The sequence below is a fragment of the Pan troglodytes genome, chromosome 21 (genome assembly GCF_028858775.2).
Source record: "Pan troglodytes isolate AG18354 chromosome 21, NHGRI_mPanTro3-v2.0_pri, whole genome shotgun sequence".
Classification (NCBI taxonomy): domain Eukaryota; kingdom Metazoa; phylum Chordata; class Mammalia; order Primates; family Hominidae; genus Pan; species Pan troglodytes.
The window spans coordinates 68462052-68488631 of NC_072419.2; the positions used below are offsets into that span (position 1 = coordinate 68462052).

The 26580-nt window shown below is 56.0% G+C and overlaps 1 protein-coding gene across 13 annotated transcripts in view; it reads left to right on the forward strand.

Moving 5' to 3' along the window:
• SS18L1 (SS18L1 subunit of BAF chromatin remodeling complex) overlaps positions 1–26580 on the forward strand; it is a 40393-nt gene that overhangs the window by 8348 nt on the left and 5465 nt on the right. For 4 of the 13 annotated variants that reach the window (XR_001712340.3, XR_008541251.2, XM_016938228.3 and 1 more), the window contains exons 2-10: positions 6526–6602; positions 7697–7781; positions 9433–9577; positions 10741–10920; positions 12188–12352; positions 12853–12954; positions 14114–14206; positions 22015–22134; positions 23862–23989. Coding sequence is in view for 9 of the 13 variants with exons in the window: in XM_016938228.3 (XP_016793717.1) it covers positions 6526–6602; positions 7697–7781; positions 9433–9577; positions 10741–10920; positions 12188–12352; positions 12853–12954; positions 14114–14206; positions 22015–22134; positions 23862–23989 (1095 nt within the window). In the remaining 4 variants the exon portion in view is untranslated. The other 9 variants (XR_008541250.2, XM_009437545.4, XR_010154156.1 and 6 more) reach the window with 7 other exon arrangements.

A 26580-nucleotide genomic window follows, 5' to 3' on the forward strand; every position in this document is an offset into this window, starting at 1 on the left:
CAGCCTCCAGCCCAGCTGGACGTCAACCCCAGGAGCCTCCTGGGGCTCCGCTGCCTCATGGCATTGAGCAGATGCATGCCCACGTCGGTCTTCACCCGACTGGCCACCCATGCCCACTCCACCATGAGCAGAGCGGGTCGCACCTCCTCACTGTCGCCTCCACTCACCCAGGCCTAGGATGGGCACATTGATGAAGCATGCTCAGAGATGGGATCTCACTACCCCTCCTTGCTGCGGCCCCCGATGCCAGCCTCTGGCTCCTCCAGATGGAGTTGCCACCTCATCTCTGTCCCCAGCGCCCTCACCTCGGGAGGCCTCAGGCCACCAGCTTCAGTGCTTTCCCGGTGACGTCTCTGGCGCGGGTTTACCCCTGAACCTGTAGAAACTCAGCCTCTCAGGAAAGGGTGGAGAGAACTGTATCTCACGTTGCAGAAAAATACACAAGTGCACATCAGGAAGCTGGGAAACAGTGTCTGCAGAAGACAGCAGTAAATACAGAAGATCTAGAATGCTCCAGGCCGCGTGAATGGCTTCTTTGTTCAGCTTAGTGTTAGAGGTACACACCACATGGAGGAGACTCAGGTGGGCCCATCACCAGCCCTGGCAACCCCAGACTCACTTCAGGCCTCTTTAAGGTCGCTTTGCAGATGATACCATGAGTAAATGCTTGTCTTAGAGATTTTCATAAACACAGACACATAAGAAACTACGAATCGACAAGCTCCAGAGTGGGGGCCACAGCTGCCTGTCGGTGCATTTCCGTCCTGTCAGGGTCTTTTGCTTTGGATTTTATGCTCACCAAAGCCACGCGTGCACATCAGGAGTCAAGAAGCACCATGGGCGTGTGTGTTAGTTGTTCTCACACTGCTATGAAGAAATATCTGAGACGGGGTAATTTATAAAGGAAAGAGGCTTAATTAACTCACAGTTCCACAGGGCTGGGGAGGCCTCAGGAAACTTAGAATCATGGCGGAAGGGGAAGCAAGGCACCTTCTTCACAAGGCGGCAGGAAGGAGAAGCGCAAGCAGGGGAGATGCCAGGTGCTTGTAAAACCAACAGATCTCATGCAGACTCACTCACCATCACAAGAACTGCATGGGGGAGACAGCTCCCATCCATCTAATTTCTTCCCACTGGGTTCCTCCCACGACACGTGGGGCTAATGGGAACTACAAGATGAGATTTGGGTGGGGACACAGCCAGACCCTATCAGGGTGTGAGTAACCTCAGGAGTAATGCCTCCCACCTCCCAGAGGCACTGTCTTGCCCTTCTCAAGGCCAAACCAAGTGGCCACTTTGGAATGGGTTTAGGGCTGCTGACCTTAAACCTGGTGACCAGGGAGAACAGGTCACCAGATAAGGTCTGCCCTCCCCACTGCACACCTGCGCTCCCCACTCATACCCATCAGAGTGGCTTTCTCGGGTTGGATCTGCCTCTGCTGTTGACGTGGTGATGATAAACACCTTGCTCACTGCTGAACCACGCAGGACCGTGTGACTGCTTTTCCTGCCTGGCTTTTGTTTTTCCTGGAGTTGTTGATTGTTTTTCTTTTCGATCACTTGTCACTAGTGTATCTCCTCCTTTGCTCAGGTATTCTTCCGGGTTTCAGTCTCGGGGCTGCTCTCCGTGGGCCTCCCACCATTGGCCGAATTCCTCTGGCTTCTCTTGGGTTGGGTCTTGGATCTTCTCTTGGGATTTGCTCCCTTGGTTTGGGGAGGGAGGTGCATCATTTTATGGCCTCCTGAGAACAGGTGTTTGGGATGTGTCCCTTTAAACAGAATTCCCACGCTCCCTTCACTCGACTGCTGGCATGTTAACGCCACCTCACTTGCTGTCCCCTCCCCTCTTCTGTCCTGTGGACACGTGTTATTCTTGCCCTGACAATTTGAGAATGAGTTGTAGACTTGGTGCCCCTTTACTCCCAAATGCTTGAGCGTGACTTTGCTGCCGACGAGGACATGACGCCATACAAAGATTGAAACGGGGGAGCTGACGTGGCAGCAGCACAGCCGTCTGCTCCAACTCACTGTGACTTCCCAGTTGTCCCGGTAATGGCTTTTGTAGGACATCATTAAGGATTACTGGAAGGACCCTGGGACCATGTCTGTTGAGAACCACTTGTTCATCTTCCTTGTCTTTGATGACTCTGACAGTTTTTGAAGAATGCCGGCCAGTCATCGAGTGCCCCTGGTTTGGGTACAAGGTGCGTTTTCCTAACTTGCGGGTCTGAAAGTGCGTCCATTCCCCCTTCACGCCTGGTTGCGGTTTCGGCGGACTAGAATTTCTACGCAGAAGTCTCCCTCAGGATCAGACCGTAGCCCTTCCGGAAACCTCCATGGTGAGTTCATCTCTCCTCCAGAGCCTCCCTCAGGCCAGGCCATCGGCCCCCCAGAGGTCTCCGTTGGGACTGGATCATCACACCTCAGGGGGTGTCCCTTGGTATGGGACACAGCTCCTCCGGAAGTCTCCGTGAGGTCGTCGCCCCCTGTGGGCCCATGTAGGAGGCTCCGTGCCGTCGGAATCCACTGTCCTTCACGTGCAACCTGGTTTTTCTCTCCTGTCATGTTTAGGATCTTTCTTTGTCCCTGGTCTTTTTTGGCAAACTGGTCACCTGGGGGCCCTTCCAATGGGGAAATGCGTCCTTCCGCTCTGAGAAAATGATTGAAGGATTTGGGGGTGATTTCCTTGCTGCTCCTGTCTCTGGGGCTCCTGGAGGGCCGCGCTGGCCCACTCCCTTTCTTCGTGGTCTTTCTGTTTTCTCCTCGGTCGATCCGTCCTGCTTTCCAGGACTCCTCCTCAACTTCATATCCCGCCCCTCTGTTGAGTTGTGTTCTGACTAACAGGTTTTCACCTCCAGAGCTCTTCTGCCCCCTCTGTTGTTTCTAACTGGCATCATCTTCTTTTCTGGGGCTCCAGTAACCTGCATCACTGCACCGGCTGACTTCGTGAGGATATTTATAATAGGTTTTGTTGGATTTTTTAAAAAAGTTTCAGGCCGGGTGCAATGGCTCATGCCTGTAATGAGCACTTGGGGAGGCAGAGGCGGGCAGATCACTTGAACCTAGGAGATCGAGACCAGCCTGGGCAACACAGGGAGACCCTGTCTCTACCAAAAAAAAAAAAAACATTTAGCCAGGTATGGTGGCACACGCCTGTAGTCTCAGCTACTCGGGCGGTTGAGGTAGGAGGATCACTTGAGCCTGGGAGGTGGAGGTTGCAGTAAGCCAAGATCACGCCACTGCACTCCAGCCTGGGTGACAGAGCGAGACCCTGTCTCAGAAGAAAAGCAAATAGAAAAAGTTTCCATCTTGCATAACCTTCGTCTTTGGATTTTGGCCTCTGTGGCTGGTTTTGGCCTTTGTCTTTCAAATGGCAGGTGGGGGCCGCACCGCTGTGGCTTCTGGGGATTGGAGGCCGGGGCACTGCCTGCTATGCTCAGGCAGGCGTGTGGCCTATGGTTCACTCTGAGGTGCTCTTTCCCTTCATTGCCCAAGCATCTTTCCTCCAGGCTGGTCACTTTCCTGGAGACGCCCCCTCCTCCAACCCCATCTCCTGCCAGCAGATCCTGGGCGACCCTGAAAGGTGCCGGAATTTTAACATTCCTGAGCCTTGTGGGGCTTCGCAGCACAGTGTGGCTCAGGCCGGGTGCCCTGGGGGCACTGATTCGGTTATTACTCATCCATGTGCTTTTCAGCTTCCAAACTCCCGCCGCTGCCATCTTGTGCCCTCCCCATTCTGTCCTTAGAAGGCCACACCTGTTCCATCCTTAGTCGCCGGCCGGGGCCTGGGGTTTGGGGTGTCCAGTCTTCCACCTTTCATTCTGCCTGTCCTGCCCTTTTTGAAGTGGGTATGTGTCTAACATACATGAGAAAGTTCTCTGTATCCAGTTTTTTAAACACCCACACCAGTACTGTGTTTCGTCATGCGTGCATAAACCTCGCGGCACTGCCCTGGCCAGTGCACACCCGCGGGGCTCTGCCTAATGAAGTCAGTGGCTTGCGCCCGCTGGCCCATCGCGGCCCCGTGCTGGGAGTGATGCTGAAATGCCCGCCGTGTCTAGTTCGTGTCCCTGGAGACAGTCTCTGCCTGGGGGTTAGGAGTCAAGGAGGGGAAGCCCTTTAGAAGGAAAGGAAGAAAGCCCATAGTTGTCCCTTCCTGCAGTTCATCTGAAGGCAGAGCCATCTGGAATGCCGGCGCCTGGCAGGTGGACTCTCCCTCACCTGCCCACTGGTAAGCCTGGCCCACAGTGTCCCCTGGCGGCCCCCCACCCCCATCTCAGGATGGCTCCTCGGCCCCATTGGGCTCAGCTGAGTGCAGGGCACCTTGTCCCCAGCAGGGAGAAAAGTGGTAAAGAGTGGAAAGGGGGAAGGTATAACTTTAAGAAAAAATAGAGCAGGAGAAACCAACCCTGAAGTCGTGGAGACCGGCGGAGGAGGAAGCTGAGTTGGGGGCAGTCACTCAGCTGGGGCTGTGGGTCCGGGCTCTGCCCTGTGAGCTGGCCTGGCTTGGCTCTCTCCACCCTGGGCTCCCTCTGCCTGTGGATGAGTTTGGGCCCCAAGGTCAAATCGCAGTTAGAGGGGCCACGTTGCAGGGTGGAGGCACAGCTGGGTGGCCCCAAGGCCCCAGGCAGGCAGGTGGGCTCCTCCTCCCCTTGCCCTAGGGCTCCCCTGCTCCAGGGCCTGTAGAGCTCCTGTCGGGAGCGGCCTCTTAGGGCTGAGTGACCCAGCACGCTGTAGTGGAGCCAAAAGGCACTGCTTTTTCCTTGGGTGCCAGCCTCTGAGAAAAGGCCTTTTTATGAAAAGCAGCAGGTGCGGTGGGCTCAGTTCTGTGCCTCCCTGCAGACAGAGGCGGCTGGTCACAGGGCGGGTGTCGCCTCTTCTCAGTCCCCTCCCATACCCCCTCTCTCCTCTCTCGCCTCCCGTTGGGTCTCCGCGGGCCACCCAGTGCTGCCCCCAGGTGGACATCTTGAAAGAGCCAGCTCTCCTGTGCCTGCTCCCCACGGCCTGTGGGCGTCCTGTGTGGTGTCTGCAGGATGCCGCCTGGCCCCAGTCCCTGTTCCTCTGCTGCCACCCACCCCTCCCCACTTCTACCAGCCACCAGACTCAGCACGTCCTGACTACGCGCAGGTGTGTGGACGCAAGGCCTTGGGCCGCTTGATTTGGGGAGTGCTCCAGAGCCCTCCTGGGGCCACAGAGCACGTTCAGGAGGCGCTTTGGGAAGGAAACCTGGGGAATCTGTGGGCCCAGCCCCCTGCTGCTCAGGTGTGGCCAGGCACGTGGGTCACCAGGTCAGAGACAGGCTGAGCCCCTGCATCTGACAGGTTCCTGGCAGTGCCCATCTTGAGCGCAGACCGTGCTTGGCGGAGTGTATGCCTGGCCGTCCCTGGACCAGAAGCCTCCATTTTGCCAGTTCTAGGAGCACGTGGCGCCTGCAGAGAGACCCCTGGCCCAGCTCTGGGAGGCCCACATCTGGCTGTTCACCTGAGTCACTTGAAACTGGTTTAATCTGGGTTTAGGGTCATGACCTTGTCTGGGCACACACACTTTATGTGTAAGACACTGAAGGTTCAAGACGGGACCGGCCTTCCCTGTGTGGCCTGTGGGCCTATCGTGCCGTTCTCCTGCATTTCAGCGCAGCACCCCTGGGGGTGAGGGCTGCGGGGTGCCAGCCCCAGGTCTAGGTCATGCCGGGTTCCGCAGTCTCACCCATCTTTTCTGCCCCCACGCCGGCCTGTGTGTGTGTGGTTTCTTCTACCGGTGGTGCCATCCCTGACCCCCCCAGACCCTTTCCTTCCCTCCCTCACCCCGGTTGGTGCAGCCCCTGCAGGAAGTCTCGATGCCCTTACCACCTGGGAGTGCCCTGGACCCCTGCTGATCCTTGGGAGGGGGCAGTTACCTGTGCCCCACCCTGTGTGGTTGCAATTCGAGGCTATCCCCTCCACCTAGGGGCACCAGGGCCTCTTGTGGGGTGCCCACAGGGTCCTGACATCCTTGCCATCGGCTTGGCTGACCCTTGCTGCACAGATGCTCTGCCGTCAAGGGCCCTGGAAGCTGGAGGGTCCTTCGGGCTGGGGGCTGCTGGGGGCACGGGGCCTCTGTGTTTTCATTTGTGGGCTTAGATGGCCCTGCCGCATACGGATGAAGTCCCCAGCACAGGGAGGTGTGAATGTTCGGTCTGTGGTGGCTGAGGCAATGCACGTAACAACAGTTTCGTATACAGAACAGGCGTAGCATCCGAGATCTGGAAATTTGAAGTGCTCCAAAATCCAGAACTTTTTGAGCACCAACATGAGGCTCAAAGGAAATGCTCATTGGATCATTTTGGATTTCGGGTTTTTGGATTAGGGATGCCAAACCGGTGGGTCTAATACACATATCCCCAAATCTGGAAAAATCTGAAATCTGACACGTTTCACGTAAGGGACGCTCAACCTATATGAAAACTAGATGTGTAGCGATGGCAGTTGATCCCGAGGGTCAGCGACAGCCCCGCGTCGGCAGCGCCCGCTCACGCTCTCTCCGCAGATGCTGGACGAGAACCACCACCTGATCCAGTGCATCCTGGAGTACCAGAGCAAGGGCAAGACGGCCGAGTGCACGCAGTGAGTGCCCGCCATACACCAGAACACTTGGAGGGTGTCATGCAGAGTCTAAGCATGGAGGCCAGATACGTCCCAAGTGTCCCCCAGCACAGAGATCAGATAAGTCCCAAGAGTCCCCAGCACGGAGGCCAGATATGTCCCAGGAGTCCCCTGCACAGAGGCCAGATATGTCCCAGGAGTCCCCCAGCACGGAGGTCAGATATGTCCCGAGAGTCCCCCAGCACGGAGGCCAGATATGTCCCGAGAGTCCCCCAGCACGGAGGCCAGATATGTCCCGAGAGTCCCCGGCACAGCTGCGAAGCATTGCTGCCAGAACTGGGGTAGTTCTGAGGGAGGCGGAAAGTGGGAGGCAGGAGCAGTGTGGGGAGGCCTGGGCCAGCCTCTCTGGGCAGCTCTGTGGCCAACAGCCAGCGCACCAGGAGACAGCACCTACTCCAGGTGGGACCTCCTGTGACCCTGTGAACCTAATGCCTGATGCATAGGAGGGGTGCGTGGCCAGTCTGCCACCCTCCAAGCGGCTGTCCAAGTGGCTGTCAGACTGACCTGGAGGTGGGAAGTGCGTGAATGGCCTCAGACACCCCTGGGTGTGGGTGGGGTGAAGGGACTGGGTCCCCACTGGTGCGAGGTATACGAGGGGCCTTCCCTGGCAGAACTGTGCTTCCCCATTTCTTTCCAGGGCTTTCTCAGGGTCGTTGGCTCTATGGAGTCCGCCCACTGCCTGGCTCAACTGGACGAGGGCTCTGTCCCTCTGTCACCTTCAGGCCCCTGCCTCCTCGTGGCCTCCCCCCATCTCCATCCTCTGAACAGACCAATGCCAGCTTCCGCTTAGCTGTTACCTTAGAGTCTTTCCAGAGTTTTTGTCATGGGTTGGGAGCCTGCTCAGGGTTTGGGGTAGAGGCTGCCCTCCCGTCCCCGCCTAGACCCCAGCACCCTGCCACCTGCCTGTGTCCAGCTGGGTGTCATCTGGGGTCCATGTCCTCATGGGGTTTGGCTGGATGTCAGGCTGTCTTGTTCACACTTTACTTCTGCCTTGGATCCACGTGGGGACTCTGTGGTCCCGTCGTCCTGCCTCATGCGTGCCCCCTCTCCTGCAGGTACCAGCAGATCCTGCACCGGAACCTGGTATACCTGGCCACGATCGCAGACTCCAACCAGAACATGCAGTCCCTGCTTCCTGCCGTGAGTACCCACGGGGGGTTGGCCTCCTTTACCCAGCAAGGACTCGGACACTGCCTAAGATCGGAATTGTGGGCATGTCACCTCAGGTAGCAAAGATGACTCAGAGAAACCAAAAATACCACTAGAGCCACCAGAAATGGGAGTGTGGGCGGTGGTGACCAACCCTTCCTGACAGACTGGGGGTAATGACAGCGTCTGAGGTGGCCAGGTCAGAACTGTGGCTCAGCCTCGTTATGTATTGAAGGGAGGGAAGCCCCGGAGAAGCCACTCCAGGAGCAGCCGCAGCTCTCGGGTCGGGGGTGGGGAGAGGTGGGATGGGGAGAGGTGGGGAGAGGTGGGGAGAGGTGGGGTGGGGTGGGGTGGGGAGAGGTGGAGAGAGGTGGGGTGGGGACAGGTGGGGAGAGGTGGGGTGGGGTGGGGAGAGGTGGAAAGAGGTGGGATGGGGAGAGGTGGGGAGAGGTGGGGTGGGGAGAGGTGGGGTGGGGTGGGGAGAGGGGAGAGGTGGGGTGGGGAGGGGTGGGGAGAGGTGGGGTGGGGAGAGGTGGGGAGAGGTGGGGTGGGGAGAGGTGGGATGGGGAGAGGTGGGGTGGGGAGAGGTGGGATGGGGAGAGGTGGGGTGGGGAGAGGTGGGATGGGGGCCCTGCGTCTCCCTGGAGCCTCTCCGGGTGCTTTGAGCCGCTGTGAACCGTGCACATGCGCTGCTGTGGGTGAAAACGGAACTTAAAAGAAAACATGCCCAGCACAGTAAATTCTCCCAGTGTTAGTTCAAATATTTTATTTTGTTTGATTTTTTAAAATGCATTTTTCCAAGATTAAATTGTCACAGTGAAGACGAGGTCGTGCTGCTGCAGCCTCTGTCCTGCTGACGGGGTTCCGGGACAGACATGTCGCCGGGAATGACGTATCTCCTAGTGACCCTTATTCCTCAGCAAGTGATGACATAAATGCCAGGATGTGTTTTGCGAGTAAAAATGTTAAACCCACCTCCACTGACCTGTCAAATTGCACTTCTTCACCCTGCAGACACCCACGGGTCCTGGTGGAAATTTCCTTTTCTTGGCCAGGTGTAGACAGCATGTGTGTGCAGACCTCCAGAGCTGCTGGTTGACCTTGATCTGGGAGAGTGCTGAGGGCCACTTCACACTCACTCCCTTCTGTGTGGTGTGATCCGAGGCGGGTGTGGGGTGGGGGGAGTCGGGGAAGGGGCACATGCAGCAGGAGCACAGGAAACAGGAGAGGGATCCCGCCTGTGCCAAAGCTCTTGGCACGGAGGGGTCGTGGTCGGGGAGCACGGAGGCGCTGGTCACCTGCGCCCGAGGGGGACGGGGTGCGTTCAGCCTGGTGGGCCGGGGAAGGGGTTCCCTGCTGTCCCAGGAGGAGGTCCAGCTTTTCACACCCAGGCACGTGTGGATGAACTTGATACTCAGTAGAGTTGTGAACGCTCACCCAGACGCTCACTCTGCCATCTCCATCTGGGCCTGGTGCTCTGCGGTCACCTGGCTGTGACGATGGCTGCTGATTACAAACATTGACCAGGTGGCCATGATGTGTGGTGGCAAATCTCGGGTGCCCTCTCGTCCCTGGCCTGGCTTGTGGAGGTCGCTCTCCGTAAATTAACCGTTTTTCCCTGAAAACTTCCTGTTGCCTGCAGCCGCCCACGCAGAACATGAACCTGGGCCCTGGAGCCCTGACTCAGAGCGGCTCCAGCCAGGGCCTGCACTCTCAGGGCAGCCTGAGTGACGCCATCAGCACGGGCCTGCCACCTTCCTCCCTCCTGCAGGGCCAGATTGGCAACGGTGAGTGCGGCCGGGGAGGAGGGCGTTCCTGGCTACGAGGCCACCAAGGCAGCCCTTGGGCAGCCGGCTGCCATGGTGGGGCACCCCACCCCTCACAGGGCTGGGCATGGGACCCACTCCTCCTGGGGTAGCCACAGGTCGGCTGCCATCGCCCAGGCTCAGGGCCGCAGCGAGCTTGCCGTGCGGCTGGGCTGAGCCCCTGCTCCAGTTGCCCACTCTCTCTGACACTGTCACGTTCCATCAAATTCAAATGCAAGTTGCGGGGTTCCAGGTGGATTGTGTAATAGGAATGGAATGCTCCTGTCTTTGGATTGAGAAGCATGGATAACGTTTGGAGACCATTAACAGTAATATAACAGGCCGGGCGTGGTGGCTCAGACCTCTAATCCCAACCCTTTGTGAGGCCTGAACCAGCAGACTACTTGAGGCCAGGAGTTTGAGACCAGCCTGGGCAATATGGCAAAGCCCCATCTTTACAAAAAATAGCCAGGTGTGATGGCGCACACTTGTAGTCCAAACTGTTAAATACTCGGGAGACCGAGGAGAGAGGTCACTTGAGCTCGGGAGGGTGAGGCTGAAGTGAGCCTTGTTCATGCCACTGCCCTGCAGCCTGGGTGACAGAGCCAGACCCTGTCTCAGAAAATAATAACAAAATAACAACAAATAAACGATTCATCCTGTACTTTGCTAGCATGTACGCTGCTTTCTTTTCTTTTCTTTTTTTTCTTTGAGACAGAGTCTCGCTCTAGTCGGCCAGGCTGGAGTGCAATGGGCATGATCTTGGCCCACTGCAACCTCCGCCTCCCGGGTTAAAGCAGTTCTCCGGCCTCAGCCTCCCAAGTAGCTGGGATTATAGGCACGTGCCACCACACTTGGCTAATTTTTTTGTATTTTTAATAGAGACGGGGTTTCACCATGTTGTCCAGGCTGGTTTCGAACTCTTGACTTCAGGTGATCCACCCACCTCGGCCTCCCAAAGTGCTGGGATTACAGGCATGAGCCACTGCTCCCGGCCACTTATGTATTAGTCACTTAATCATTAATAGTGCTGTTGATAGCAACTCTTCCCAAAATCACTTGAAGGGAAATTGGGGTGTCTTCATCTTCAGAAGTGGTGACCTGGCTCCCCAGCGCCTGACACCACTCCCTGCTCCCCATGCCAGGGCCGAGCCACGTGTCCATGCAGCAGACGGCGCCTAACACGCTGCCCACCACCTCCATGAGCATCTCTGGGCCCGGCTACAGCCACGCGGGACCCGCCTCGCAGGGCGTCCCCATGCAGGGGCAAGGCACCATCGGCAACTACGTGTCTCGGACCAACATCAACATGCAGTCCAACCCAGGTACCTACTCTGCCTCTGCAACCCCGGGGGGCCTGGGCCTGCCTCCAAGACCCTTGACACATGCACGTTGGACATGTGGTCCCGGGGAAGCTGCCCTCCTGCTGGGTGCTGGAGGGGAGGGGCCCGTGAATCGGGGCTGGCCGCTGCCTCTGAGAGCTTCCGGAGGGATGGGCGCCAGTGTGTGCACGATCAACTCCTCCTGTCCCCCAGCTTTGCGAGGGGCTGGGGTGTTTCCCATGGAGTCTCAGGGAATGCCCCAGGGAGTGGGGGCCACTGGCCCTGGGTCTGGACAGACAGCACTGGGCTCTCAGAGGTGGGGTAGAGTTGTTCCCCGGGGAGGGAACAGCCTGGCCAGAGGCACCTCAGTGGAGAAGACAAGGGGCCAGAAGCGCTGGGCCAGAGGCCCCAGCCTTTCTGCAGGGCAGCGGGAGCCCGAGAGCGGGGCCGTCCGCCATGGCGGCCACGTGTGGTGTTGGGCACTTGAGAAGCAGCGGGTCCCCATCGCGTTCCACGAGCATCGGCCCTGGTCGTGTTTTGTGGGCGTCAGTCCCGGTTGAGTTTCTTGAGTGTTGGAGACGCACGGACTTCAGAGGCTTAGTGCCAAGAAAGGGTGCCGAGGACCTCCTTAGGATTTTCTCACAGTAACTGAATGTTTAGCGTTTATTGTGGACATACTGACTCAAATAAAATGCATGATTTAAATGGATTTCACCTGTTTGTTTTTACTTTTTTGCTGTGGTTACTAGAAACTTTAAAAAGTGTGGCTTGTGTCATTTCTGTTGGACGGGGCTCCACTAGGGGCTTCTGAGCAGGGGACGTGTACGACAGGCCAATGTGAAGGGCTGTGAGGTTGCAAAGCTGCTGAGGAGGGGACAGTGTGACCCCTGAGGCCAGCTCAAGGGACCAGGCAGAACAGGACTCGAGCCACAGTGGAAGTGGGATTGTCACGGGAGCTGTGTGTCCGAGGAGAGGTGGAAAGGTGGTTGTTGGCTGTGGAAGCCGCTGGATCTTCCTGCCCAGGGGCTCTCCCTGTTGTTTTCTGCACGTCGGCACATTTTTAAATAGTCGGTGCAAGCAGCGGGTCTGAGCTTGCAGGGCGTCAGTGCGGGCCACGTAGGGGAGGCGTGCCTTGCGGTGGAGGACACTGTCCTCGTGGGGAGCGCAGGAAAATAACGAGGAACCCGCCCGGGCGCAGGAGGTAGTTGGGTGTGGGAGGGAGGGCGGGAGGCTTCCCGGGGTGATGTGGGGCCTCTGTCCTGTCGTTCAGTCTCCATGATGCAGCAGCAGGCGGCCACGTCGCACTACAGCTCGGCGCAGGGCGGCAGCCAGCACTACCAGGGCCAGTCGTCCATCGCCATGATGGGGCAGGGCAGCCAGGGGAGCAGCATGATGGGGCAGCGGCCCATGGCGCCCTACCGGCCCTCCCAGCAAGGTAACGCCCGGCCGGGCCAGGTCTCGGGCACAGCTGACCGCCGCGGGTCATGAAGTGCCAGGCTGTGTGTGCTTCTCTTCGGGGAGCCTGGGGGAGTGAGGCTTGGCGCCTTGGTGTTAACATTGAGTGTGGACGCTGGGGGTGAGGGCCAGGGTGTGATCCGTGGAGGGTCTGCTGTCCCCGAGGAGTCAGTGTTGGGGGCAGGGGCGGCAGTTGTCATTAAGAGTGTCACAGGCCGGACTCATGCCTATAGTCCGAGCACTTTGGGAGGCCGAGGTGGGCGGATCACCTGAGGCCAGGTGCTCAAGACCAGCCTGGCCAACATGGTGAAACTCTGTACTAAAAATACAAAACATAAGTTGGATACGATGACGGCGTGGGGTGTTCTCCTCGGGTGGGTGAGGCCATTCAGCAAGGCCTTGGCTTCCCCAGTGAGCGAGCAGGTCCTCCGAGGGAGGAGGGCGCGGCCCACGCTGGCGCTGAATGTGGTTCCCCCGCAGGCTCTTCCCAGCAGTACCTGGGCCAGGAGGAGTACTATGGCGAGCAGTACAGCCACAGCCAGGGCGCCGCGGAGCCCATGGGCCAGCAGTACTACCCCGACGGTGAGCACTGGCGGCGGCCTGACCCCGCCCAGGAACGCAGAGCAGCTGCAGGGGCAAGGAGGGTGTGGCCACTGCAGTGTGTCCTCAGTCATTCCAGCTCAGGCCTGGGCTACAGGCAGAGCGGCCAGATGCCCTGCAGGAGCAAGGTGTAGGGGATGGGGTGAGCTGGGCTGGCAGTGGTGCCTGGCCTCTGCAGAGAGAAGCTGTGGTACACACCGCTGCACTGGCCTCCACGCGGCCTTGCCTCTACTTCCTGAAAGGCTGTGGGAGTTGGAGGCGGATAATTGCAGCTCCCAGCTGTAGATAGGTGGAAATGTTCAAGAAGGCGCCTCCCAGCTTCACAGAGAATGCCCTGAAGGTGACGGCTCCACCTGCAGCACCTCTCCTCCTGCCCCTTCTCATCTCTGCAGAGTATTTTACCGTCGTCACCTTTCAGTCTTTGCATAGTCCCAGGGCTTGTGGAGGGGATACTGAAAGTGGTCTTGGCTGAAAACAGCAGTTCACACCTGTCATTCCGGCACTTTGGGAGGCTGAGGCAGGAGGATCGCTTCAGCCCAGGAGGCTGAAGCTGCATGGAGCCATGATCGTGCCACCGCACTCCAGCCTTGGTGACAGAGCAAGACCCTGTCTCTAAATAAAGTAAAAATAACAATAAAATAAAGTGGTCTTAAAGGCTGGGTTGATCCCTGGGAGGCATCCAGGCAGGGAGCTGGCCTCAGCCAGCAAGGGGCAGGTGCACAGACAGGTGGGCAGGTGGCAGCAGGGCAAGCCACCCTTGCCACGTGATGGTCACATGCAGCGAAGGCCTCGGTAAGGGTTGGACACCCCTGCCTGCATCCTCCCAGGAGCTAGCGGTGGCGGGCAGAAGGCAGTCGGGTCACTAGCATGGCTGTGTGGCAGGCACTGAAAGCGCTGATCGTCTGTGTAAATCCCCAGGTAGCTTCACAGTCGCCCCGAGAAGGAGGCATTGATGTCTGCATTTCAGTGAGGAGGCCGAGGCTCAGGAGGTTGGGGCATGGTTTTGGGGAACACGGGTCCTGCCGGCTCTTGTTGCCTCCCTGGCCAGACAGCATCTCCCCAGCCTGGGTCTCAGTTGCCTCCTCCGGGACCTGTGCAGTGCACAGCTTCCACTGACTGTCGCCGTCTCCGTTTCGCACAGGCCACGGCGATTACGCCTACCAGCAGTCATCCTACACGGAGCAGAGCTACGACCGGTCCTTCGAGGAGTCCACGCAGCACTACTATGAGGGGGGTAAGGAGCACGGCCGCGTGCTGGGCTCGAGCGTAAGTGCCACACGCAGCAGAGTTAAGACGCTGCACCCTTAGGAGCACGCAGTGCCTGCCTTCAGTGAGTCCCTTAAATCACAGCACAGCGCGTGGGAGGAGAGACAGTGTGTTCTGGGAGCTGGAAATTCAGGCTGTGTCGGGAGCCCCGCTTGCCTTATGTGCGTGTTCGTGAGACAGGAAAGGATTCAGCCGGCCATGCTGGGGTTGGGGGCACAGACTTGGTTATTGGGTCCAGCCAGGGAGCGTGGGGCCTGCAACAGGAAGGATTCAGCCGGCCATGCTGGGGTTGGGGACACAGACTCTGTTATTGGGTCTGGCCAGGGAGCGTGGGGCCTGCGAGCCACTCTCAGAGCTTCCTCAGCTGGAGGCCAGCAGTGGCTGCGCTGGGTGTGGCCTCGCGTTTCTTCAGACACCTGCAGGCCAGGAAACGCACATCTGTGGCTGGGGGCTTGCCGCCCTTCATGGCGGTCCTGGGCAGTGCTGCGCTGGGGGCTGTGTGTCGGGTGGACTTGCCCCTTTCTGTGTTGTCTGTGCCCCCACCCTGGCTGCCCTGAAACCCCAACAGAACATCCCAGAATGTGGAGTTGGGAAGAGGTACACACAGCCAGTTCCAGTCCCACCCCGGGATAAAGATGGCCCCCAGAGAAGAGCTGATGATCGCCTGCGGGATTGCGCGACCTCGTCCGGGAGGGAAGGCGGGCCTGCAGTCCCTGGGGAGAGGGGCCTCGTGTCTGCTGACGCTGACCGGCAGGCAGCAGTGGCTGAGGCCTTCCCACTGCAGGGCTGTGATTTATCAAGAGGTAACAGTGTTGGTGAGGCTTCACCAGGTACACAAAGCAGGCGGGCACTAAATGGCTACAGATTTCCTTGTTTGGGTTACTTCTTAAAGAATTGGATGTGTAAAGGTTTTGCTTCTGAGCTTACACATCTCAGCCTGCTATGAAGAAATAAAGCACGCAAGTGTAGGCACATATAGAAACATCACAGTGTGCGCTACAAATGCCTGCGACGTTGAAATGTCAGTTATACCTTTGTAAACCTGGGGGAAACAAAAAGTATATGAATACATAATGAAAGTTTAAAAGAAGAAAGAGCCTAGGTGTTGTGGCTCACGCCTGTAATCCCAGCACTTTGGGAGGCCAAGGCAGGCAGATCACTTGAGGCCAGGAATTTGAGACCAGCCTGACCAACGTGGCGAAACCCCATCTCTACCAAAAAATACAAGTATTAGCTGGCCATGGTGGTGCACGCCTGTAGTCCCAGTTACTCAGGCGGAGGCGGGAGAATCGCTTAAACCTGGGAAGTGAAGGTTGCAGTGAGCCGAGATCGTGCCACTGCATTCCAGCCTTGCGACAGGATAAGACCCTGTCTCAAAAAAAAAAAAAAAAAAAATTAGCTCGGTGCATTAGTTCACACCTGTAATCCCAGCACTTTAGTTCACACCTGTAATCCCAGCACTTTAGGAAGCTGAGGTGGGTGGATCACCTGAGGTCAGGAGTTTGAGACCAGCCTGGCCAACACGGTGAAACCCCATCTCTACTAAAAATACAAAAATTAGTTGGACATGGTGGCATGTGCCTGTAATCTGAGCTACTCAAGAGGCTGAGGCAGGAGAATTGCTTGAACCCGGGAGGTGTAGGTTGCAGTGAGCTGAGATCATGCCATTGCACTCCAGCCTGGACAACAAGAGTGAAACTTTGTCTCAAAAAAAATAAAAAGAGGGCCGGGCGCGGTGGCTCACGCCTGTAATCCCAGCACTTTGGGAGGCCGAGGCGGGTGGATCATGAGGTCAGGAGATCGAGACCATCCTGGCTAACACGGTGAAACCCCGTCTCTACTAAAAATACAAAAAAAATTAGCCGGGCGTGGTAGCGGGCGCCTGTAGTCCCAGCTACTCGGGAGGCTGAGGCAGGAGAATGGCGTGAACCCGGGAGGCGGAGCTTGCAGTGAGCCGAGATCGCGCCACTGCACTCCAGCCTGGGCGACAGAGCGAGACTCCATCTCAAAAAAAAAATAAAAAAATAAATAAATAAAAAGAAATAAAAAAAAGAAATGGCCAGGCATGGTGGCTTATGCCTGTAATCCTAGCACTTTGGGAGGCCAGTGGAGGAAGATTGCTTGAGCTCAGGAGTTTTTTTTTTTTTTTTTTTTTTTTGAGACGGAGTCTCGCTCTGTCGCCGAGGCTGGAGCGCAGTGGTACGATCTCGGCTCACTGCCACCTCCGCCTTCCGGGTTCAAGCAATTCTCCTGCCTCAGCCTCTTGAGTAGCTCGGATTACAGGACCCGCCACCACGCCCAGCTAATTTTTGTATTTTCAGTAGAGATGGGGTTTCATCATGTTGGTCAGTCTGGTCTCGAACCCCTGACCTCATGATCCACCTGCCTCAGCCTCCCAAAGTGCTGGGATTACAGGCGTGAGCCACCGCGCCCGGCCGAGCTCAGGAGTTTGAGGCCAGCATGGGCAACATGGCAAAATCCTTTCTCTCCCGGAAAAAAAAAAAAAAAATGCCGGGCATGGTGGCGGGTACCTGTAATCCCAGCTACTCAGGAGGCTGAGGTGGGAGAATTGCTCGAACCCAGAGGCAGAGGTTGCAGTGAGTTGAGATTGCGCTACAGCACTCCAGCCTGGGTGACCGAGCCAGACCCTGTCTCAAAACAAAAGCCACCCTGTGGCCAGCGCCCAGAGGCTATCTTCTGGCATATTGGCTGCAGTGGTGCCTCCGTAAGCCCTGGGAGTCAGCAGGATCTCTGCCATCATGGGCTTGGCCCTGTCCCTTCCAACTAGAGCACAGCGTTCAGCCTTGTCCATGGCGAGGTGTCCACATGCATCTGCCCAAGGCTGCCACACTTTGTCCCAAAAACAAACGCAGGATGTGCTGCTCAGCCTTTTAGTGTCTGATGTAGCTACTTTTTTTTTTTTTTTTAAAGAGACAGGGTCTTGCCCTATCACCTAGGCTGGAGTGCAGTGGCCTGATCGTGGCACACTGCAGCCTGGAAATCCCAGGCTCAAGTGATCCTCCTGCTTCAGCCTCTCGAATTGCTGGGACTAAAGGCATGCACCACCAGGCCTGGCTTTTTTTTTTTTTTTTTTTAATTTTTGTAGAGATAAGGTCTTGCCATGTTGCCCAGGCTGGTTTTGAACTCCTGGGCTCAAGTGCCACCTCAGCCTCCTACAGTGCAGGGGCTCCAGGTGTGCGCCATCGTGCCCGGCTGATAGGTACTTCCGTAGCTTGTTGTGGGTTACGTACTCTTGCCTTCCATCATTGATGAGAAATTTGCTGAAAAGCTTAGTAACCTCAAGACCAGTAAGACAGATGGTGTGGTTTCCTCCTTGATTTAGAAGCATTTTATTCCATCTGTTTGTTAGACTCTGACATGAGGAGTGCACATACGTAGGTGACACTTTACCCTACAGCAGATGGTACTGTGAAGTCTTGCAGGGGTGAGAGGCCTGGAGATGCTTTGCTTTGAAGAGATTGGTGGATGTGTCATAGCCACCTTCAAACACAACTGTGGCCCATGGTGCAGTGGAGAGGCTGGGGGGACGTTAGGAGGAATGGGTCAAAGGCACCATAAAGAACTTTCCAGGCCGGGTGCAGTGGCTCCCACCTGTGATCCCAGCATCAGGCCAGGTGCGGTGGCTCCCACCTGTGATCCCAGCATTGTGGGGGCCAGGGCAGAGGATCACGTGAGCCTGAGAGGTTGAGACCAGCCTAGGCAACATAGTAAGACCCCCTCTCTACTAAAAAACATTAGCCAGGTGTGGTGGCATGCGCCTGTTGTCCCAGCTACTTGGGAGGCTGAGGCAGGAGCATAGCTTGAGCCCGGGAGGTCGAAGCTGTACTTAACTATGATCACACCACTGCGCTCCAGCCTTGGCAACAGAGCAAGACCCTGTCTCAAAAATAAAAAGAATTTTCCAACTTTTGAGTCATCCCACAGCAGGATGAGTGGGACAGGCTGGTGCTGGAATTGTTCGTGGTGACGGCATCAGTCAGGAGCCTGCAGAATGTGATAAAACGAGAGGGTGTTCATGCGCAGGGCATCAGTAATAGGAGGGGACCAGATTGGGGCTGACCAAGCCAGGAGGGGACAGCAGGGGCCACGGGGTCACTTGTGCTGGGCAGGAGCATCGGGATGTGGTGCTCGGTGGGGGAGGGGCCAGGAGAGGGCGCGAGTCCCGCGTTCGCGTCACAGTGAGGTTTGCAGTGACGCATACTGGACAGAGCGCAGCCCCTCGTGACCTGGCGTCTGGGCGCCATTGCTGCTAGGAGAGACCGCCCATGAGCTGCCAAGGCCAGGTATGGAGCTGGATGCGTGGGATGCGCCTCTGTGAAAATGCAGGCAAGAGGAGACTGTGCCCTTGCACACACGCACACTCACACCGTCAGCCAATGGACAAACACCAAAACAACCAACACAAATGCTTCCGGGTAGGAGATGGGGTTAGGGCTCAGGCAGTCCAGAGCAGGAGTGGAAGCGGCCACCTTCCCAGGACCTCTTGAAGGTATGGGTCTGTCTGTATGTACCTTTGAATCATGTAGATGTATTGGCAGCTTCAGAAGTTAAATTAAACATCATTGGGGCGGGGCACAGTGGCTCACGCCTGTAATCTCAGCACTCTGGGAGGCTGAGGCGGGTGGATCACTTGAGATCAGTAGTTTGAGACTAGCCTGGCCACCATGGTGAAACCCCATCTCTACCAAAAATACAAAAACTAGCTGGGCTTGGTGGCGCATGTCTGTAAAGCCAGCTGCTTGCGAGGCTGAGGCATGAGAATCACTTGAACCCAGGAGGCAGAGGTAGCAGTGAGCCAAGATCACGCAACTGCACTCCAGCCTGGGGCGGCAAAGCGAGACTCCATCTCCAAAAAAAAAAAGGAACATCATTGGCTGTCACAGAAACTGAAAGGACCTCACTTTATGGCTGTCCACACCGTCCACACCTCCTGGAGTCCCGAGCGCGGCTGGCGTGTCGTATGCATTTCTCAGGCCCTCGCCAGGTGGTGACCAGCGTGTCCCAGGAGTGGACGACAGGGTGGTGTGGCCGGGGCCTGTGGGACACATCTTCCCTGGGCAGCGCTGGGGCCGCCTTGGCTGCGTCCTCGTGTGGATCACTGTGTTTTTATGGTTTTTATGTGACACGGCTTTGAGCGTCGTTCACGTGTTCCTCGTGGCTCATTGTGTCCACATCTTGCTCCTGAGGAAGCAGAGGGTGTGCTGTGGCCTCTTGTTTCACACACAGACGCGCCATGCTGCCCGGCACCTTCTCACGGGCACCCCGCAGAATGCCAGAGGATTCTTAGAGAAAGAAAAGAGCTGGGCGCGGTGGCTCACGCCTGTAATCTCAGCACTTTGGGAGGCCGGGGCAGGTGGATCACGAGGTCAGGAGATCGAGACCATCGTGGCTAACACGGTGAAACCCCGTCTCTACTAAAAATAGAAAAAAATTAGCCGGGCATGGTGGCGGGCGCCTGTTGTCCCAGCTACTCAGGAGGCCGAGGCAGGAGAATGGCGTGAACCCCGGAGGCAGAGCTTGCAGTGAGCCGAGATTGTGCCACTGCACTCCAGCCTGGGTGACAGAGCGAGACTCCGTCTCGAAAAGAAAAGAAAGAACCCTGGAGTACTTGCTGGTTGTGGAGGAAGGCCCCACATCTGCCCGCCCTGTTGCTGTCCTGTTGAGAGCACGGCCTGGGCTCCCCCGAGCCCTGCAGATTTCATGAAACACATCTGAAAACGGGGAAGGCCTTTTCCACAGATGTCGTGCCCCCTTTCCCTGCAGTTATCTCAGCAGCCCCCTTTCTTTGGGGATAGGGCGGCTGCTGCCAGTTCACACTAGATCGCCTGAGCACCCACTGGGGTGTGAGAGCCAGGCCTGGTCCCTGTGTGCGGGGGCTGGGTGTTCTGAGCTGGCACTCTCACAGTTGTTGCATACCTGCTGGGTGCCAGGGCAAAGCTGGCCCGTTTCCTACAAACTGGCTCCTTTATTTTTTTTTTTTTTGTTTATGTTTTTCTGAGATGGAGTCTCGCTCTTTGCCCAGGCTGGAGTGCAGTGGTGCGATCTCGGCTCACTGCAACCTCCTCCTCCTAGGTTCACACCATTCTCCTGCCTCAGCCTCCCGAGTAGCTGGGACTACAGGCTCCCGCCACCACGCCCGGCTAATTTTTTGTATTTTTAGTAGAGACGGGGTTTCACCATGTTAGCCAGGATGATCTCGATCTCCTGACCTTGTGATCCACCCGCCTCGGCCTCCCAAAGTGCTGGGATTACAGGCGTGAGCCACCGCACCCGGCCACAAACTGGCTCCTTTATTATGTAAAGAATAAAGTGGGCTATAAAACATGAGAATATGCAGGCTGACCCCCAAAAGCCTGACACCCTTGAAAACCCACTCCCCCATGTCTCAGATGGCTTTCATGGGGGCAGGAGAAAGGATAGTGACCTTAAGTCTTCTCCCGTGACGGTGACAGCTCGTTTGCCAGCTGTTGCTGGAACCGGCCCTGGATTTAGAGGAAGGCGTTGGAAGTTCAAGACTCAAGGTACTTCCTGGATAGAGAATAACTGGAAAGGCTCAAGTAAGTTTTTCCAAAGCTCTCGCCTTAGGAGGAGTTCAGCCTGGAATAAGAGCGTGTGTTAGTTTTGTCATCCCATCTAACTACAGATTGAATTACCCTGATAGGTTTTTAAACCATTCCAGTGTGCATTATCTCAATAAAGCTGTTATTTAAAAAAAAAACTAGATTGGAGTTTTAAAATACTTAAATTTTACAGCTTCTAAAAAAGGAAAGTTATTTCCAACCAGAAAAGTAAAGTAGAAAATGGATTCTTTGCGCAGAGCATGGTGGCTTACGCCTGTAATCCCAGCACTTTGGAAGGCAGGGGCAGCAGGATTGCTTGAGGCCAAGAGTTCAAGACCAGCCTGGGAAACATAGGGAGACCCTGTCTCTACAAAAGATTTAAAATTACCTGGGCATGGTCGGGCACCGTGGCTCACGCCTGTAATCCTAGCACTTTTGGAGGCCAAGGTGAACGGATCACAAGGTCAGGAGATCGAGACCATCCTGGCTAACATGGTGAAACTCCATCTCTACTAAAAATACAAAAAATTAGCCTGGCGTTGTGGCGGGCACCTGTAGTCCCAGCTACTCGGGAGGCTGAGGCAGGAGAATGGCGTGAACCCGGTGGGGGCGGAGCTTGCACTGAGCTGAGATCTCGCCACTGCACTCCAGCCTGGGCAACAGAGCGAAACTCCATCTCAAAAAAAAAAAAAAATTATCTGGGCACGCTGGCACACACTGTAGTCCTAGCTACTCGGGAGGCTGAAGTGAGAGGAACACTTGAGCCAGGGAGAAGGAGGCTGCAGTGAGCTCTCATTGCACCGCTGCACTCCAGCCTGGGTGCCAGAGCGAGGCCCTGTCTCTGAAAAAAAAAAAAATTATATCTGCAAAGACCCTATGTCCAAATAAGGTTCCATTCACAGGTACTTGGAGTTAGGACATCAGCATCTCTCTGGGGAGCACAGTTTGACCCGCGACGCTGGCGTTCATCTCTGTCTTAGTTGTCATATTAACCATTTCGTTTCTTAGCTTTCCATTTGTATTTCTATAAGATAAAGGTGTAGTATAGTATTTGAATGGTTGTGAAAAAATAAACATGCCGAAGCAATGGATTTGGTTTTGGGATTCCAAAGTTACCGTGTCGTGAGTGGGCCACAGAATGAGCCCCCTTAGCCCAGGTGGGGAAAGTCATTTCTGTGTCTCCTCCTCCCTCCAGGAAACTCCCAGTACAGCCAGCAGCAGGCCGGGTACCAGCAGGGTGCCGCGCAGCAGCAGACGTACTCCCAGCAGCAGTACCCCAGCCAGCAGAGCTACCCCGGGCAGCAGCAGGGCTACGGTAAGAGGCGAGCACGGTCCTCGGGGCCCCCCAGCGCCCACCCCTGCCCCTGCCACACATGGGTACGTGCTCAGTACCCCAGCCAGCAGAGCTACCCCGGGCAGCAGCAGGGCTACGGTAAGAGGCGAGCACGCTCCTCGGGGCCCCCCAGTGCCCACCCCTGCCACATGTGGGTACATGCCCGGTGACGCTGGTGCTCAGGCAGATGTGTAATAAACTTATTTTGAATACCTTTAGGTTTCCAGAAAAGTTGGAAACATCCATGCACGTAGACCTGAAACATCTTATTTTAACTTAAACATAAATTCATTGCCCACGTGGCCTGTGACGGGAGCCAGTGTCCCGTGTATCCGTCACCTGCACGCCTCAGGCCCAGCTTCGACCTCTTTGACAGAGCAGGTCAAAGCCTGTGGGTCTCAGCCTTCACTGCAGCTTACAATCACCCAGGAAACTTCTGAAAAATAAGGTGTGGGCTGCCCCAGGTCTTTTGTTGGAGCAGAATCTCAGTTCTCAGGATGAGCTCCACACACGTGGTTTCTTATGAGGCACGTGCCTGATTCTGCTGTGCTTATTTAGCCCTTTACAGCCATTACTAATTAAATAGTATAAAAATTACTTGAGGCCAGGCGTGGTGGCTCACGCCTATAATCCCAGCACTTTGGGAGGCTGAGGTGGGCGGATGGCCTGAGGTCAGGGGTTCAAGACCAGCCTGACCAATATGGTGAAACCTCGTCTCTACTAAAAATACAAAAATTAGCTGGGCATGGTGGTGGGGGCCTATAGTCCCAGCTACTCAGGAGATGAGACAGGAGAATTGCTTGAACCAGGAGGTAGAGGTCGCAGTGAGCCGAGATCACACCACTACACTTCAGCCTAGGCGATAGAGTGAGACTCCTCCTCAAAAAATAAAAATAAAAAAATAAATTACTTGAGGCTCAGTGTGGTGGCTCATGTCTATAATCCCAGCACTTTGGGAGGCTGAGGCAGGAGGATTGCTTGAGCCCAGGAGTTCGAGACCAGCCTGGATGACATAGTGAGACCATCTCTACAAAAAATACAAAAATTAGCCAGGCATGGTGGCACACTCCTGTGGTCCCAGCTACTTGGGAGGCTGAGGCAGGAGAATCACTTGAGCCTGGGAGGTGGAGGTTGCGGTGAGCCAAGATCACGCCACTGCACTCCAGCCTGGCTTGGGTGACAGAGTGACACCCTGCCTCAAAAAAAAAAAAAAAAAAAAAAAAAAAAATTGGCCTCTATCAGTTCTTGCCGGAGCCTTTGACTTAGCCTTCCTAGAGACGATGTCTCTGTCTCACCTGCTGCAGGTTTTCAGCAGCTCCCGTGGTAGTTCAGTGACAAGTTACAGCAGCCAGTGTGACTGGGGCCAGCGGGTTCTGGAGGGCTGTCCTGCCTTCAGGTAGCAGCAGTTCTGGGATGATGGAGAGAGCCCATCAGCCCTCGCCATGCTGGTGGGGGGCCTGGGGCACAGTCCTGGGACCTCACAGGACTGGAGGGGCTGGTGAGTCGATTACGTGGTGCTCTCGCTGTACAGAGTTAACGTGGAGCACGTGCAGGTGCCAGGTGTTCTGGAGATTGACAAAAGGCTGATGCATTGAGACAGGAATTTTTCAAGGAGAAGAGGAAGTTTTAAAAAAAATTTTAAGTTAAGAAAAAAAAAAAAAAAGATGTGCCCGTTTTGGCCGGCCTCACAGTTCCTGGTGTTTTCTCAGGGCCTGCCCAGGGAGCCCCATCACAGTACCCCGGCTACCAGCAAGGCCAAGGCCAGCAGTACGGAAGCTACCGAGCACCGCAGACAGCGCCGTCTGCCCAGCAGCAGCGGCCCTACGGCTATGAACAGGCAAGCTTTCTGGATGTTTCCAGATGTGCCCATCCGCCGCGCCTGTCGAGACATAATGAAGATTTCTCTTATGGCCATGAGGAATAATGAGCTGGAACTAACTGGCTTCCAGGGTTCCTTCCAGAATGTTAAGTCTCTGAGCCTGTAAGGTTTTGTAGAATTACCTCTGTGTATACGCTCACCTCAGTCATCCAGCTGGCTTTTCATACCCTAAGCTCACCGTTAGATCTGCACGCCTGGTTCTCACATTCATTCACTCTGCCAATGTTTGTCACGTACTGGGTACGCGTCCGGTCTCTGCTGAGTGCTTGGCGTGTGGCCGCGACACGAACCCTGCACTTTTAGAGCTTATGTCTCGCTACAGAGACATAAGGTGGTCCCACAGGGCCAGACTGTGCTGAGGACAGAGCGGGGGGCCCCAAATGGAGCCCGCCTTCCAGATGGGGGCGCAGGCGACCGCATTTGGCCCGTGTGGACAATTCCAGGACGAAGACACAGCGGGGAGTGGCTGGCAGCCCCAGGCTCAGCCTAGGGAGGGGGAAGCCCTTTCTGCCCAGGAACAGTGAGCAGGGCTTTGAAGGAGCTGAGGAAAGAGCAGCTTGGAAGATGGAAGAGCGGGAGCTCTCGGGACAGTGAGGAGGCCGATGTGGCGGGAGGTGACAGGGACAGGTGGGCGTGGGGGCCTCCATAAAGCAGACATCGCTTTCCCTCTGAGTGGGATGGGGCCCCTGGAGGAGGACAGGGTCTGTGTGGTGGGAGCACTGCAGGAGCGAGGGCCTCCTAGAGGAGAATGAGCCAGGCAAGGGAAGAGGGCGTGCCAAGGTCCTGAGGCACCAGGAGGTTTGTCCCAGTGAAGGCAGCCTGAAGGAGGCTCGGTGGCTGGAGCACGGGGCATATGAAGGAGAATGGTCTGGGACATTTTTTGGAGCCTCCTTTGAGAGAGTCCTTAGCAGGAAGTGGCTCTGTGTTGGTGACTCTGAGCTGGCTGGAGGTGTTAGGGACACTTTACACTGCCAGTGAAATTTCAAAGCACTACATCGCTCAAGTTTGTTTTTCTCAGGGAATTGGGTACGTAAGAGGCCAAACACTGTTTTTTAAATGCTTCTCGTCCTCCTTCTTCAAGAGGGCAAAGGGTCACCAGGTAGATGTAGAGAAGCCTAAAGACCATGTAACACAGTCTCCCTGCCAGGGCACCGTACTCGGCCATGCCTGGGAAGGGCACGCTGATGAGGCATTTACACAGATGTCAGGAGGGCTCTGGTGTGCTCTCAGGACACTGTGAGGCCACTGTAGCCGATGCAGGGGCCGCCTCTCCCCAGTGTGTGCTGGGCGCTGGTCAGTGGGGAGCAGGCCCCAGCTTGGCCCTCCAGGTTTGCACAGGAGTGTCATGCTGGAGTCTGGAAGGACAGCAGTCTGCATCCTGATGTTAAATTAGAATTATATTTGAATGATTCTGATGAGACGCCATACCTCCTTCATACAGTCCTGAAAATAACTTATTTGGATTTTGTGAAATAAGTGAATGTCCTAACTTAATTATAAGACTGAAGCAGAGGACATATAACTTTATACCTACCTATGAAAAGACCGTGACCGGTCGTGGTGGCCCATGCCTGTAATCCCAGCACTTTGGGAGGCCAAGGCAGGAGGATCACTAGAGCCCAGGAGTTTGAGACCAGCCAGGGCAACATTGCAAGACCTGTCTCTACAAAAAATAAAGTAGTCAGGCATGGTGGTGCATGCCTGTAATCCCAGCTACTTGGAAGGCTGAGGCACGAGGATCCCTTGAGCCCAGGAGGTCGAGGCTGTAGTGAGTCGTGATTGCACCATTACACTCCAGCCTGGGCTACAGAGAGCGAGACTTTGTCTTAAAAAAAGGAAAAAGAAAGGCCAGGCGTGGGGGCTTACACCTGTAATCCCAGCACTTTGGGAGGCTGAGGCGGGTAGATCACCTGCAGTCAGGAGTTCGAGAGCAGCCTGGCCAACATGGTGAAACCCCATCTCTGCTAAAAATACAAAAATTAGCCGGGTGCCTGTAAGCCCAGCTATTCGGGAAGCTGAGGTGGGAGAATTGCTTGAACCGGGAAGGCAGAGGTGAGTTGAGATCACGCCACTGCACCTCAGCCTGGGCGACAGAGAGACTCCATCTCAAAAAAAAGAAAAGAAAAAGACACAGAGCAATGGGGAAGATAGAGAATAGAATTTCACATCTGGGGGGAAATGTGTCCATCTAACTGCAAAATATTAACATAAGATAGCCTTTAGTCAGCATCCAGTGTAGCTGGCCGTGGCGCTTTGGCACAGCACTGCCGGCGCTGGGCGTCTCCTAGGGGCCATTGTGCACACTGTGTTACGTTTGCAGCACCCCTGGCCTCCACCACGATGCCAGTAGCACCCCCATTGCCCAGTCTGACAATTTAAAATGACTCCAGACATTGTCAGATGCCCCAGGGGCAAAATTGTCTCCGTTTGAGAACCACTGGGCTACACTTAAACATGTGCTGAGGCGGCCGGGCGCTGTGGCTCACGCCTATAGCACTTTGGAAAGCCGAGGCGGGCGGGAGCAGATAGAGACGGAAGTTGCAGTGAGC